We start from the raw sequence: 14533 nt of genomic DNA, 5'->3' as shown, positions 1-14533 counted from the left end.
ATCATCTGTAGTCATATCTGTCTCTGAGCTTCCAAGTGTGACCCTAGAGTCTGTAAATGTGATGTTTTAAAACTTTTCTCAACAAAGAGTTCCGTATATTAATCAGTGTAAAAGCAAAATGAGTGGGAGGAAGTGAAGACGGTTCGTCCATCTTGATATGCAGCCTATGTGTGGTGCATTAAACAGGCTGCTGTTCACCCCAGACGGATTTGTTTGAAAGTCCTTCACTACATGTTTGACCATCAAATAAAAAAAGACTTTGATTCTCATGCACTAGAAAAGGTCAACACAGCCGAGCATCAGTCAGCGCCCACGAAATGTCATATGAGATGTACCGAGCACAGACAGATCACGAACTGGAAAGGAGCCGAAGTTGAGTCCAGCCTGACGCTGCTGTGTGTTTCAGTGTGTACCGTCTATGAGGACAGGGCAGGCGCCGTGGTGATGTTTGCCCATATGGAAAGGTCAAGGAAACAACAATAACTTAAGAAATTTAGCCTTTGAAGGAAGATGGAGGAGGCAGGTGAATATTCGAAGGATATTCACAGTGCTGGTAGACAATGGCCACAACACTAGACCTTAAAGAAAATAACTGAAATCTATTTTATATTGCTCGTCGAGATAATCCATTATATCATCTTGTGGGATTCAGCAGTGATGGAAAAAGGGGAGTGAAAAAGCCAGGGGGCTTTTGTGGGTGTGTGTATGTGTGTGAGAGAGAGAGAGCACCTTATTTGTATGTATGTCAGAGAGTGGCAGATCAAACCGGCACATTATTACTTTATGTGCAGCAGGTTCGACATCGATTTACTTCTCCACCTTTCTCTTCATCTTTGCTTTTTTTCATCCACCTCCACTTCTCTTTCTCCACCAGCTCTATCTTCCACATCCCTTCCCTTTCGTCTCCACTGAGCCACTAATTTCATGCTGACGACTTCTTGTTATTTGGTTCTCACATAACGCTTCACACACTGCATCCCACTCGATCAAACCTTACCTGCTCCCATGTTGGTTATAAAAAGTTTCCTAATAGAAAGAAATCTGTCCTGAGTTTTGAGTGTGAGAGAAGTTGTTCTTACAGTCGGCTTCGGGTGCTGTTGAGAACACATGGGCCCCAGGCCCTCCACTGCCAGCTGATGTTGGGAGCTGGGAGACCATAGGCGGTGCATGTCAGAGTCTGGCTGCTGCCACTCGGGTACGGACTGGACGGCTCTGCCACCTCTTTCTCATGGATCTGTGGGGGCACTAGGGAAGAGGAGATGCATTTAATTCCTCCATGTGATATTTAGGGTCATTGACCTGTCCCAGTGTACAGTATGTTGACACAGACCAGAACAGGACAACAACCTCCACAAGTTATCAGTCCCGTTACTTCCACTCATAGGTCTGAGGCTACATCCATACAAATAAGTTTCAAAATGAAAAATCCAGATGAGTGAAGTAGCTCTTTATCAGAAGTAAACTAACACACCTGAAAATGCAAATCACATGACCATTTGCAGTTGGTTGCTTATTTGCAGAAAACACTACAAACGAGAAACAGCAATGGTAGAAAGCAAGTGCGAGGATTTATTTTCTTAGAACAATGATAAGGCAAATCTCTTATGCCCAATACATCAGCTAGTGGTTGAGTCATGACTGATCTGACCCAGTCAGGGAGCAAATGCAAGTGACTGCATCATCAAACTAAAACGGGCAGGCACCGTTTCCACTACATTACATTTCATTTAGCTGACGCTTTTATCCAAAGCGACTAACAATAGGTGCTTTCAACCATGAGGGTACAAACCCAGAACAGCAAGAATCAAGTAAGTACAATTTGTATCAAAAAAGCCAAACTACAAGTGCTTCAGTTAAGTACAACTAAACTTCATTTTATTTTATTTTATATAATATAAACACCAGAGCTGATGGTGGTTTTTTAAACATCATCTTCTTAACCAAGGTGCAGTCAGAAGAGATGTGTCTTTAGCCTGCGGCAGAAGATGTGTCGACTTTCTGCTGCCCTGATGTCAATGGGGAGCTCGTTCCACCATTTAGGAGCCAGGACAGCAAAAGTTTAAAATGCTGCAAAACGTTTAAAATGCTGCATAATACTGTGTGGACACCAGGTGTGAATGTAACAACAATGATGCATTTTGAAAATACAACATATTAGTGTGGATGTAGCCTGAATGTCTACAATGTCTAATGTCTATAATGACTACTGCACAAGAGAACAACAGATTAAACCAACATGCTTGTGCATATTTTGACCAAATACCTGAAATGTATGCAAAACAGTTTTTTACATTGACTACTAAGTGGGAACAACAGTAAAATCAACAGGGCCCATTACAGTTGAATCTGTCACCATCAATCTTTTCTCTATCTTTTGTTTACTGAAGCTTTTTTCCTGACAAAAAAAGATTCCAAACCTCACAACAGAACATCAGGATGATACCTTTATGTTTAAAGTCAAGCACTTACCACAACACCTTCATTACTGTGTTTGTAACAACTCCAAAATATGTGCCTTGCCCTGAACTGTTTTGTGACAGGAAAGTTATCTGTTGCACAATTACTGCACACAGAACAAATGGCGTGAGTCAGACTGACACACTAGTTACCGTTGACGACAAGCGTGATGTTGAGCCTCCTCTCCAGCGCAGCAGCGGGATTTTTCAGCACCACCATATAGATCCCGGAATCCTCCTGACAAACTTCTTTAATCTCCAAAGCATGGTTCAGGTGAATCCTCATCCTCTTCATCTTAAACTCTGGGCGATGGTTCATCAGCTTTCCATCTTTATACCTGGACACACACACACACACACACTCCTGCTGAGGTGCTTTGCCCTGAATTAAAATGGAAACCTCAGCTATGGGAGGCCTAATTATGCTTTTTGAATTGGCCCATAACATTTAATGGATTCACCAGACGGACTTATCTTACCATTGTGTTTCAGGCGTTGGGTAGGCAGACACGTTGACTTGTAATTTGAATGACTTCTGGCCGGCGGTAACTTCCACCACGGGGCCACTCCTGTAGTCGAGGTCAATAAATGGCCTTTCTGGAGGAAGATACATTCACATGTTTTATGAAGTCGGTATTGCTTCAAGTCTGAATATCAAAGCTTAACACTCCACTGAAAACCTATTATGTATAAACTTTCTACATTTGCAAAGGGTGGTGACTCAGGGTAAGGCACTAAAACAAGTATTTGTCCAAAACGTGAATAGAAATATCCAGAAAGATTATTTTTCTTCATACAAATGAAAAGTTAAAGCAAAGCCCACTGCTCAATTCACTGCTCTGAAGGTAGTAGTAGTAGTTGTTACATAGACTAATGGTAACAAAGACTGTTACTCTGTGTTATTGTTAAACCGAATTTAAGTATTCACCAGTAATTGTTCAGCAAGTAACACAGGTCTTCTTTAATACGTTTTTCACCATGCTAGCTCTGTAGGGTGGCAGTGTTGGCCTGGGGAATAGACTGTATATAAAGATGGACGTCATGACTGGGTCCCGAAAGTGAAGATAAAGCATTTCAATCACCCCCTGGTGGCTGGCTGCAGTTTCGGCCTGACCTCCTCCATGTTAGAGGATTGGACATGGACCAAAGAAAAAAAGTCTTCAAATACATTTTGCGAAGAGGGCTTCTGTCATTTTAGGTAGTCCTTATCACGCATATGTTCATTTTTCTGGTAAACGATTTGATTTGAGACTGACTGCTCGAGTGACGGTATCGGCAGGACCTCACTACTGTTGCTCCATAACCCGGGTCACTACTGCACAGACTGGCTCCAGATGCACAAGATGGCTGTGTTCGTATACATGGGATATTTGAGCTTCATTTCGGGATAGTGGGAGGAAGTGAGACGCATCTCTGGTCAATGTCACCACATTACATTGAAATTGAAGATATCCAGGAAGCTCAAACGACTCATGAAGACTAAAGTAATATTTTTGTTTGCTCTTTGTGTTTAGTTCTATAATGAACAAAAGTATACATGAAAAACATCATAAGCATTATACCTACTTAATGTTAGCATGTTAGCATATTGTAACCTTTAAGCATTTAGGTCAAAGCCCTGCTGTACCGTCTCACTGGCTAATATCTATTTACTGATACCCATGGCTAATATGACATTTGGGCCTACAGGCTGATGTGAAATAAAGGGCCAGGTGGTAAATGTGCACGCTTCAGAGCCAGTTCTTACCGTGAACAATGACCTGAGTTTGTTGGTTTTGAGATCCGCCCATGCTGGTGGCGTTGCAGATGTACGGGCCGGTGTCTGTGACATTCACGCTGTGGATGGTCAGGATGCTGACAACCTCTGTGGCCTGAGACAGAGCTTCACGATAGGGCTTCGGGTCCACCCAACTGTTTTTCTGGTGAGAAGAAAGAGACTCTGAAACGTAGGTTTTCGTTAACTTCAGACAAACGACCTTGGCTGCTACGTACCTGTTTGCCGGGGTACGACCACTCAATGTTCACCCCTGTGTCGAACTCCACCATTGCTGTGCAGTTCAGGGTGAGGGCCTCCCCCACTATCAGCTTCACTGGGTCCTCAGGAAACAGCTTGACATCATAAATCTCAGTTCCTGTCCGGGGGTGAGAAAAAGAAAAAAGGGTGAGGGAGAAACAGAGGGGCAGAGGGAGGAGGACAGTGAGAGAGGTCATGGCGACATCGTCAGCAGTTTTTCCTTCCTCGCTCGACCAGAGGAAATGACTTTCCTTTGGACCACAGGAGCCATCCCACCATAAAAAAAAGTCGTCTGTCACAAGCTCAGACTGTTTCCATTCATGTGGCATGCTGTATATTAGTGAGCGAAATTAAAGTGGAATACAGCAAAGCCTCAAGTTAAGAGAGAAAAGCTAAGAGCTAACAAAGCAGAGCCAAGGTGTCTGATATTCAGGCCACCTATCTTTGCAGTCACTGGACACACGCTGGTGGAGTCCGTGCAGCCGACTGTGTTGTTCAAATGCTCCAATCATTTTTCTGAGTGAAGCCTCGCTCTCAGTTTCTCCTCTGTCTGATGTAGCTGTTAATTTTGGTCAGCAACGGAGGGTATGTGTGTCCTTTGGCCGTCTGAAGTGAGACGTGACTGATCTCACACAGAGCTCACTCCCAGCGAGACGTAAAAACCTCATCTCATCATCTTAATTTCCTACAATTTAATTATGTCTCGACGTCTCTTCCTTTCCTTCCTCTTGATTTTTCTTTTCTTTTCTTCTTTCGTCATCACATGAAAAGTTTAAGGAATTGATAAGATGAAGTAAAATTCTTCAAATTGACAACGTTAAGGTGTAATTGGCTTAGGGACTGCCATGCAGAGTTATGTAGACGCTGTAGACAAGTAAGCCTCTTTCAATAAGGGCACCACCTTAAATCTACAGTTCTGGGTCACATGTGTTTTTGTAGCTGCTTAAGTTAAACTTACAATATGTGCAGTACATGAACTCCAGAGGATGTCCACAGACTTGGGTCGGGACTTTCTTTAGAGTTTCCCTTAAACATATGAACAACACAGAAGGAGATTCTCCGCTCCGATGCATTCACAACAACACAGAAATCCCTGCAGTGTTCAGGAGAGATTTGTGTTCTTTAGTCGGTTAAATCTTTGGGTCTGTTGTGTGTTGGAAAGTTCATTCAACACACCCCTCAGTCACAGTGAATCCTGTGGGGGATCTCCTGCTGTGTTCTCACATCGGCTCCTCCGGACATTCTGTGGACTTTATATACTAGGAGACTGGCCGGATAAACTCCGGAAAATGAGTTTGTCACACGTCATTTGATCCTCAGGAGTCGGGCAAAGTAACGGGTAAAGCAGATATGAGCTTGCTAAAAGGCGACAAAAATCTCTGGGTTTTGTTAGAAACAATTTGGATGATGTAAGTAAACATGTCAACAAAATATATAACGAGTCTAGTCGTTTTTGACATTTTAATGAAGAATTGTTACAAATTATATCTTTAAGGTTTTTATAAGTCTCCATATTTGACTGAAATACCACAGGAGTCTGAACCTTGTAAAAATAGTGTTTTTGTACCTGCACGGTGGATCAGGTAGTTGGTCGATTGAAAACTTTTGCCACCCAGAGTAGCGACACACAAGACTCCAATGAGCAACTGCGTACTGTCTATGATGTGTTTGGGAATGGACAAGCCCCGCTTGTTGTCCCACGTCGTCCCGCTCGTCTCTAGAGGCATGGGATACTGAAATGATACACGTACAGACATTTAAATAAAAGAAATTGCATGGGTTCAAATCGTGAATTAAATCTCAACTTGACAGATTCAGCTGGAGAAAAACAAAGAGGAATCTGTGGTGCTGGACAAACCGCGTGGAGAGTGACGTTCAGATCCGGCACCGTGACCAGACACGGCACTGTGACGTGCGTGTGGAAGCGGGTGATCAAAATGGTCTCCAGGTCACTTGCTAGGCCATCGACGTTGCTGCTCCGCCTGAGGAAGGGGTTCTCTGGGTCTGGATGCAGATACAGAGACAGGGAGATGTTAACCCTGACGGCAGCCGGGACAATGGCGGCTATCACAGAGTTAACTTCATGAACGGACAGACAGATCTCTCACAGCTCGATAATGACACGCACGACATGGACTTTATCATGATTACCATGTAATGCCGCCGCTCACTCTGTCCTCACACAGTAAATAGCATTAGGAGCCGCTATTACGTGTCAGCTGAGAAACAGACAGCCGAGGGGTTTAATCCTCCGAGATGTCTGCTGCTGGGAAATATCTCTCCTGTGTTTCATCCTTTAAGACCTTGATGTCTCTCATTTTATCGTCGGAGACTCACAGCTACTGTCACGCAGGGCTTTTTGATAAACATCACAGACACTGTCAGCGATTTACATTGCATCTGTTATCATTACAAAACCTCAATATTCCCACAGCATGAGCGCACTCTGTTAAAATGCTTATCTCCCAGGCTTTCCTGTCACTGGCAGCAACTTTTGTACGACTACAACCTGCTCACTTCTTCTTCTACTTTTCCTGCTTTTGTTCCGATAAGCCCTCTCTTATTCTCACACTTTCTTTCTGCATCATTTCAAGCTGCTGTATTGGGGGCGTACAAAGGGTCTTATCGAGAGGATTATATTTCTGCCCGGCGGCGACCTCAATATGAGCAGGTAATAGAAATAATACACAACTCCTCACAGTGTACGTTTTTCACAATAAATCGCTGGAAGTATTTGACTGCAATTGCTCTCAGAAGAGGAGAGAACCAACCCGGGGCAAGACGAGTCTGCAGAGTATGAGGTATATGAGTGTGTGTGTGTGTGTGTGTGTGTGTGTGTGTAGGTGAAAATGTGTAAGAGGAAGTGTTTATATATTTTGCATCTGCCTGTGTGCGTGCATGCCAGCCAATATAAACTTGCAGCACATTAGTGCATTGCTCTACATTCACATGTGTGTTTGAGTGTTTAGAGCACACACGGGGTAAAGGGTCAAGGTCTGCCCGTCTAACTGAATCCACATGCGGCCCTTCTCATCTCCCCACACACTGGGCCTAATTTACGGCCGCAATCTCATCTGCTTCTGATCAGCCCCCTGGTTAGATCTGTGGAAACTGTTTTGGCACCTTGTCAGCAGGGATAAACAGCCGTTTCACATGAGTGGATCGGTCAGCTGGAAACATGACAACCATCAGTCTCTCTATCCACACCTCCATCTACTTGTCTTCGACAGCACAATCAAACAAATTAAGGAAAAGCGAATATGCTGCCCGTGAAACCACGGGGTGTCGTACTATTGTGCAGGTCTAATCAGATTTGACGATATCGCAAATCACATGAAAAGCCCGATGAGAAGGTGGGTTAAAAGAGAGAGCGATGCTGCTACGTTTCAAAATTTATATATGAATATTATATCCTTTCTCTAATTAGAGAAAGTGAATGAACTGCTCATTCCTACCTTTATCAGAGGCTTTACATCTCTAATTTCCGAAACATTGCTCCGGCCAGCTTCCAGGGTGCTGCTGCGGCAAAGTCAACAACTTGCACTTCTAATAACGAACGGGTGGCTTTGATATTGAAGTCATATTCAAACAGGAGATGTGTCTCGGTAGGAGCGCTATGGTTTTCTTGTGAGGCTCCCAAGGAAAAGACTAAATGGTCCACATAGCCAAGCCAAAGAGCTGCAGACCAGCACAAGCAGCTGATTAAACACCTTCTCATTAAACACAGAACAAGTTCGGACATGGGAATGACACAGCTGGATAAAATGATCCGTCCATCGTCCATACTGCTTATCCTTCGAGGGTCAAGAGGGAGGCTGGAGCCAATCCCAGCTGCCAATGGGAGAGAAGCGAGGGACACCCAGGCCAGGTCCAACAAACAGAGACACACAACTATTCACGCCCACGTTGACACCTAATGTAGAGTCTCTAATTAACACCAGAAGCAGAACCACTTCCCGGAGAAAACCCATAGGGACAACGTGGGAGAACATTGCAAACTCCACACAGGAAGAGCTGGGAATCAAACTGTAGAACTTCTTGCAGTGCTAGCAACAGAAAAAGATGTATTTTTCTGAGCTGAAAACATTTTATGCACTGGACCCTGACACTATGTCAAATCTAAAAACATGAGAAATATTGAAACATTCCTAAAGGACACAAATTCAAATGATTCATTCAGCAGCAAGGTGAGTGAGTCATGAGTTCGGCTCACCCCTGATGAAGACGTACACGCTGACGGCGGTGGTGCCGTCAATGATGGCCTTGACATCCTTGTAGTAGCAGCGGTAGTACCCCGTGTCTTTGCCCCATGCGCCGCTCAGGACCAGCCTCTTGCAGTACGGCTGTCCAGGCTGCCCCGGGCACTCGCTGACTAACGCGACCCTCTGCCCGGGGGCCCTGGGGGTCGACAGCAGGGCCTGCCGGTCGGTTAGCTCCTGTCCCACCAGGGTCTGATCAGGCCAGGCCCAGGCCAGAGTGCTCTGTCCCCTGAGGAGATTTTTGAACATATTTTACATTAGAATCAGGGTCAGGATCATAACTCATCATCCACAGGTTTATTTATTTATTTATTTATTTATCATCTTCATTTAATTAAAAGATCCTAGGCATCATGTGTTTCATGTCACTACCAGCTGAGAATAAAGTTTGTGTGTGTGTGTGTCTGTGCTTGTTTTGTGCTGTGCCACATAAATGCAATTATGGGTGGACATGTTAACCTGGAGGCACTATGAGCGAGATTGAGTAATTGCAGCCTGAAAACCGATAGCTGTGCTTTCACCACCTGCCTCCGCCAACAACAAATGTCCACATTTTGCAGACAGTGCCAAAATGTGATGACTGGAAATATCTGCAATAATCACTGAGGACAATGGAAGAATTCTGTGGGTTATTTTCTATCCCTCGTGATTAGCGTCCCTCTATCTAGAATTTGGAAAATTGTTCACTGGGAAGACTTAATTGACTAAAATGGAACGGACTTCCTTTCCCTGAAGATCCTCGGGCTTGGTGAAAATTTGAGGTTTAAATGCAAACAATTATTTAAGACAAGCGTTGGGAGAAGTCCAAAGGTATCGACAGCTTTCCAAAGACAGCTTTTTTTTTTTGTGGCACAGAAACAAAATGGTTAGTGGAATGACATCTTGGCAGTGGATAGCGGAGCAGAGATTTCATAAGGATAAAGGATGGTTATTATGAGTGAATTCATATCTCACAGAGACTTGGTTATTATCAGCGTTGGCTTTGTTTTAGAAAGAAACGTCCCAGTGCGTCTTATAGAATATGGTCTTTTTTGTATTTTGGTGTGTGGGTGTTTTTAGGGTGTTGAATATTGTACATATTTTAAATCCCTCCGAGTAAACCTGTTATTATGCCATTAATATAATTCATGCGACTATTTTCCATCAGAGCACAAAGACAAAATGCAGTTTTGACAGACTACACAGAGATTCTCGAATAGTATCGAGGAATCACTGGTGCAGGAAGTAGTCAGATCCTTTACTGAAGTAAAATAACAGTAACATCCTCTTTAAAATACTTACGAGTAAAAGAGTTGCATTAAACATGTAACTTAAACGTACCGTATGTAACATTCAGAAAACCCTTGATATTAATGACACCAGTGACCGTTAAGTGAACCTCTTGTGCTCGGCAGCCATGAGAGAACAAGTTGGACATCGGCCAAAACAATGTTGTGATGGTCACACTAGTCCTCGGTTTGTTTGTTTGACTGGAAAAAAAACCTTTGACTGTTACAGTTGCTTGAGGCTTACTTTTTCAGATTGGGCTGCAACTAGTGGTTATTTTCATTATCAATAAGTCTGATTATTACGTTTAATCTGTTCACTAAATGTCAGAAAATATCATCATTTGCGAAATGTGCTTGTTTTTTTTCTTGTTATTTAAGGCGAGTAAGTGAAACCATAAAAAAAAGTCAAATAACACCTTAGTCTATATAGCAATGCATCACATTGCATTAGCTTTGGTCATGCAAATAACCAGTGACTATATCTGTCAATTACTTTTAAAATGATAATATTTCTCTCTGAATTGCAATGGAGCATGAGTATACAGTGAAATGAAATGTGAAAGTGTAATATGTAAGTATCTCATATTTGTGCTTGATCAAATGTAATAAATCCCACACAGCCACTGCAATGTTCTGCATATACTATAAATCTGCTTTTATAGCATTCTTAATTCACACACACACACAAACAAACATACATTACCTGCATGTAATAGTCAGCGTTTCGTAGACTGGAATCACTAAGTCGCCTCTGGAGCTGTCAAGGATGGGTGGAGTCATAGAAAAGCCAATCACCAGACCTGAGGGAGCGGACACACCAAATGCATTAGATTCATATTACACGGGTCGCTCAGGACCTAGCGGTTTTGACAGAGCTGCTGGTTAGGCTGTCAAATCTCTGCAACACATCGGAAATCTGAAATCCGACACGACAGCGGCTCAGATAGCACGTTGTTCATTACATTTACAAGCTGGAAGGCAAACAGCGGGTAAAATGCCTGGTCCCTGGCGACGAGAACACCCAGACAGAGAAGTCATGGCCCACTCATGAGGCGACGCTGCTCCGAGCTCCCGGCCTCCTCCTCTGGAACTGCTACAAAGAACATTTACCCTTGATTCATAACTAATGCATTCACTTCACTGACTTCTGCTTGGTTAACACGGCCGGTCTAGAATGTCATTACCGTCCCAGAGTCCCCTTAGGGTGCCATTAGAGCCCAGTCAGACAACACACCTACAGTCTATCATATATAAAGGTGACCTGCACCCCACCTGGATATCATTAGAGATGAAAACACACCGGGCACAGACTGGGGTGTGCAGCGGCTTGCTTTCTGAGAGCAAACCATTACCATTTTTCACCATCACAGACTCAGTGTAGTGTTTGTCCTGAAAGTGACGGTGACATGTGTGGAGTATTTAATGCACTGTACGTTTCCAGCAGGATTATTATCATTATTATACAGAACAGCAACATTACCATCTGGAAGCCTACATTCAATATTTTACACACTTCCAATGAATATTCTCTCCTGTGCAGAAAGAGAAAAACAGTGCTTGGGGTCAGTTGGCATGTGCAACAGAGAATATTGTTTTTTACATCATTGACTCACACATCTTCAGGCATGTGTAATACAGGCGAGACAGCAGCAAGAGCCAGTTCACTATGACCTGGTGCCAATCAAAACCCAGTGTTCTGGACAGCTGCAAGTCTTGTATACAAAGCTCATTCCTCCGACACATCCTGCTGCCCAGGGAGCACAATAGAGCAACGCTCTTCTCATGTAAATATTTTCATAATCATGTTTACAGTAAAGGCTGGTCCCAATGGAAGGAGACTCATCGGCCTGGGGTTTCCTCCAATACTGCAAATAGACAGAAACTCAAGGTTCAAGAACGTTGTCTTGAATAAATTGAAGGGACAATATGCAGAGTCTGATTATCCCAAACCTTTACCCTGCAAGTCAGATCAAAAAGCTTCGATTTGTCCTTCAACCTGTTTTGTGTAAGTTCTAAATGATCTACAATGATATTAAACAGGGCCGACCATTCTTGGTGGTATGACAGTACTCAGGCCACTTGTCTGCTGCATGGCATTCTTCTACATTGCTCCTGGTTTTGAATGAAATCCTATGTGTTTACTTTTGATTTATATAAAACGTTTTCAATAAAACTGTACTATTAATGACGACCTGCCTCTCGACCATTGTCAGCTGGGATTGGCTCCAGCTTCCCCCCTGTGACCCTTGCAGGACAAGCGGTAGAGATAATGGATGGGTGGACAGATGAATGGATGGATGGTGAAAGCTTAATTTATCAAAATTAAACAAGGAGAAACTGCCTCACACCACCAACTCTAAACTCATATATACTTTATATCTTATTTCTTTTATCCATATGAAACTGAAGCATTGTGTTATGTGCTGGATGAATCATATTTCGTAGATAGGATCATTGTTGAGTTTCTGGAGTCACTGCAACATGATTCCACACTTTAATGTTTATGTAGAGAGTTTAGATATGAGGATAAGTGGATAAGAGCATTTTCCCAATTTAAAACCTTTCAACAGGATGTTGTGATATCCCAATCACAATGCAAATTCAACCAATCCATGTGAATTCTGTACGACCTTTTTCCTGTGACCGAACGTTGTCCAACCCGCCGCAACATTTCCTCAAATTTGGTCAATCATCGTGGTTTCCCACATGTTTCACAAATCGAAACACAAGTATGTCCTAAAACTAACGTACTTGTTTTTGGTTAAAAAGATTAACACGTGTGACATGTCTCACATCTAACAACAAACATGACAGAAAAAGAGTTGCTGCAAAACAGTGCACGTCCTGAAGCCTTGTTAATCTCTGCTGGGAATCACAGTTGAGGAAACAAAAGCATCAAGCACCATCTGTTTCTATCTGTGTGCGGAGATTAAAAGAGATGTAACGACTATTATTTAAAACCACATACAACCTACAAAATAAGACTTGAGTGAAAGTGCAACAGCTAATATTGCCGTACTGATACAAAACAAACATATTGAGGAGTTTGGGCGGTGGGAAGTGGCGGCAGTCGATGAATCTTTCCCAGCTTGGCTCACAGCAGGTTATTCCTTCCCTAAACCTTCACAATTCTATAACTCATAACCCCCGAGGAGAAGCAAAGTTCCCCCGACATATTGTCTCGGCTCAGATGTGAACCTGCCTCCAGCTTCAGTCCCATCACCACCCCGCTGCAACACAACACACCTGAAATGCTGTGAAGACAAACACAGCCTGTCCACCCACCCCAAGAGAGGTCTTTTGTGTCCGGACAGCTCACATGTTCACTGCTTTCTTTCACACAGACGGAGAGCATGGGAGTTCATCTCCTTGCATCCTGTTGAATCTTTAAGGAGAAGTAGAAGCTGCTTTCACTGAACTACAGACATTTTCTTGACATTTTCCGGAGGAGCTGTATGTGAGAATGCAAATGTCCAAGTCAGTTGGTCAAATTCCAGAACCTTGCCTGCCAGCAATAGGAAGTAAAGTAAAATATCTGGGGGAAATTGAGCCCATGTGAGAATAACAGATGCAAAACTCAAAATAAACAAAAACATACAAATATCTCCGAATGAAAAAGGGGTGTCATACAGGTTAAAGATTTGGAAAGACAACGGAACTCGAGAGCTTTTGGTCATAAGGGCCAACACCAGTGTCGATATGCAACACTCTACCCAGACGCCACCACTCGTCGGAACTTTCCGGGGATTTTCCTGTTGTTGTGAACTTGTCTAACCTGCACAATTTCCCGCTGCATTCTTCTTCTTTGTAAATGGCAAACTTCGGAAAATGTCCTGACCCAATATTTTGGGATTATGCCACCTTCCAAAGATCAGAAAAACCTTGTTTCTGATGGTTTTGTAATGAAGCGAAAAATTATGTATTTTAAAGGCCATGTCAAATAACCTGTTTGGTAATTGAGAATTTTATAATTTGGCATCCTCTAGTAATAGCATAACAACACCTCCACAGATCCTGTATAACTTTCTATATTTTTCTACAAACAAATAATAAGAACTATTTAAAAAGACACTGTAATTTAAACATATAATCCAAGGACACATCTTTGAGAGCTAACAGGGGGAATCATGGGAAAATGTACCAGACTGAGAGTGATGAGCTCGGTGCTAAATCCTGACTGCAGCTAAGTCTCAATGATGGATGCTTCCCTCACAATCTGTTGAGGAATTGCACCCTGACAGACAGAAAGCAAATTGTAAACGTTTTTTTTTTTTTATTATTCACGACTGACTGGCAAACCCTGAGGGAACAGACTTCGACATGTTTGTATTTGGGAGGGGAAACCCTGCAAGAGAAGCATTTCAACCTTGAAGGGAAGACAATAGTTTGGCTTTTTGAAATGCAATCAATCCAACGCACAATAGGATCGACTGATGTGTCTATCACAGTGCAGCACGGGTGTCAAACACGAGAGGGCAAAGAAGTCCCTACACCAGCACAAAGTCACGCTGAGGAAAACATTTCATAGATCATTCA

The 14533-nt window shown here is 43.0% G+C and overlaps 1 protein-coding gene across 1 annotated transcript in view; it reads right to left on the bottom strand.

Moving 5' to 3' along the window:
- The window catches only part of flt4 (fms related receptor tyrosine kinase 4), a 43694-nt gene that overhangs the window by 17012 nt on the left and 12149 nt on the right, over nt 1-14533 (bottom strand). The window contains exons 2-10 of the mRNA XM_035160844.2: nt 10701-10797; nt 8684-8958; nt 6329-6474; nt 6038-6203; nt 4449-4588; nt 4204-4375; nt 2936-3053; nt 2610-2794; nt 1080-1245 (exon numbers count right to left, since the gene is read on the bottom strand). Coding sequence (XP_035016735.2) covers nt 1080-1245; nt 2610-2794; nt 2936-3053; nt 4204-4375; nt 4449-4588; nt 6038-6203; nt 6329-6474; nt 8684-8958; nt 10701-10797 — 1465 coding nt within the window. The remainder of the gene's footprint in view (nt 1-1079; nt 1246-2609; nt 2795-2935; nt 3054-4203; nt 4376-4448; nt 4589-6037; nt 6204-6328; nt 6475-8683; nt 8959-10700; nt 10798-14533) is intronic.

Source organism: Hippoglossus stenolepis, chromosome 7, assembly GCF_022539355.2.
Source record: "Hippoglossus stenolepis isolate QCI-W04-F060 chromosome 7, HSTE1.2, whole genome shotgun sequence".
In the NCBI taxonomy this organism is placed as follows: Eukaryota; Metazoa; Chordata; class Actinopteri; order Pleuronectiformes; family Pleuronectidae; genus Hippoglossus; species Hippoglossus stenolepis.
The sequence above is the reverse complement of the archived record's forward strand: the minus strand, read 5'-3'. Positions and strand labels throughout refer to the sequence as shown.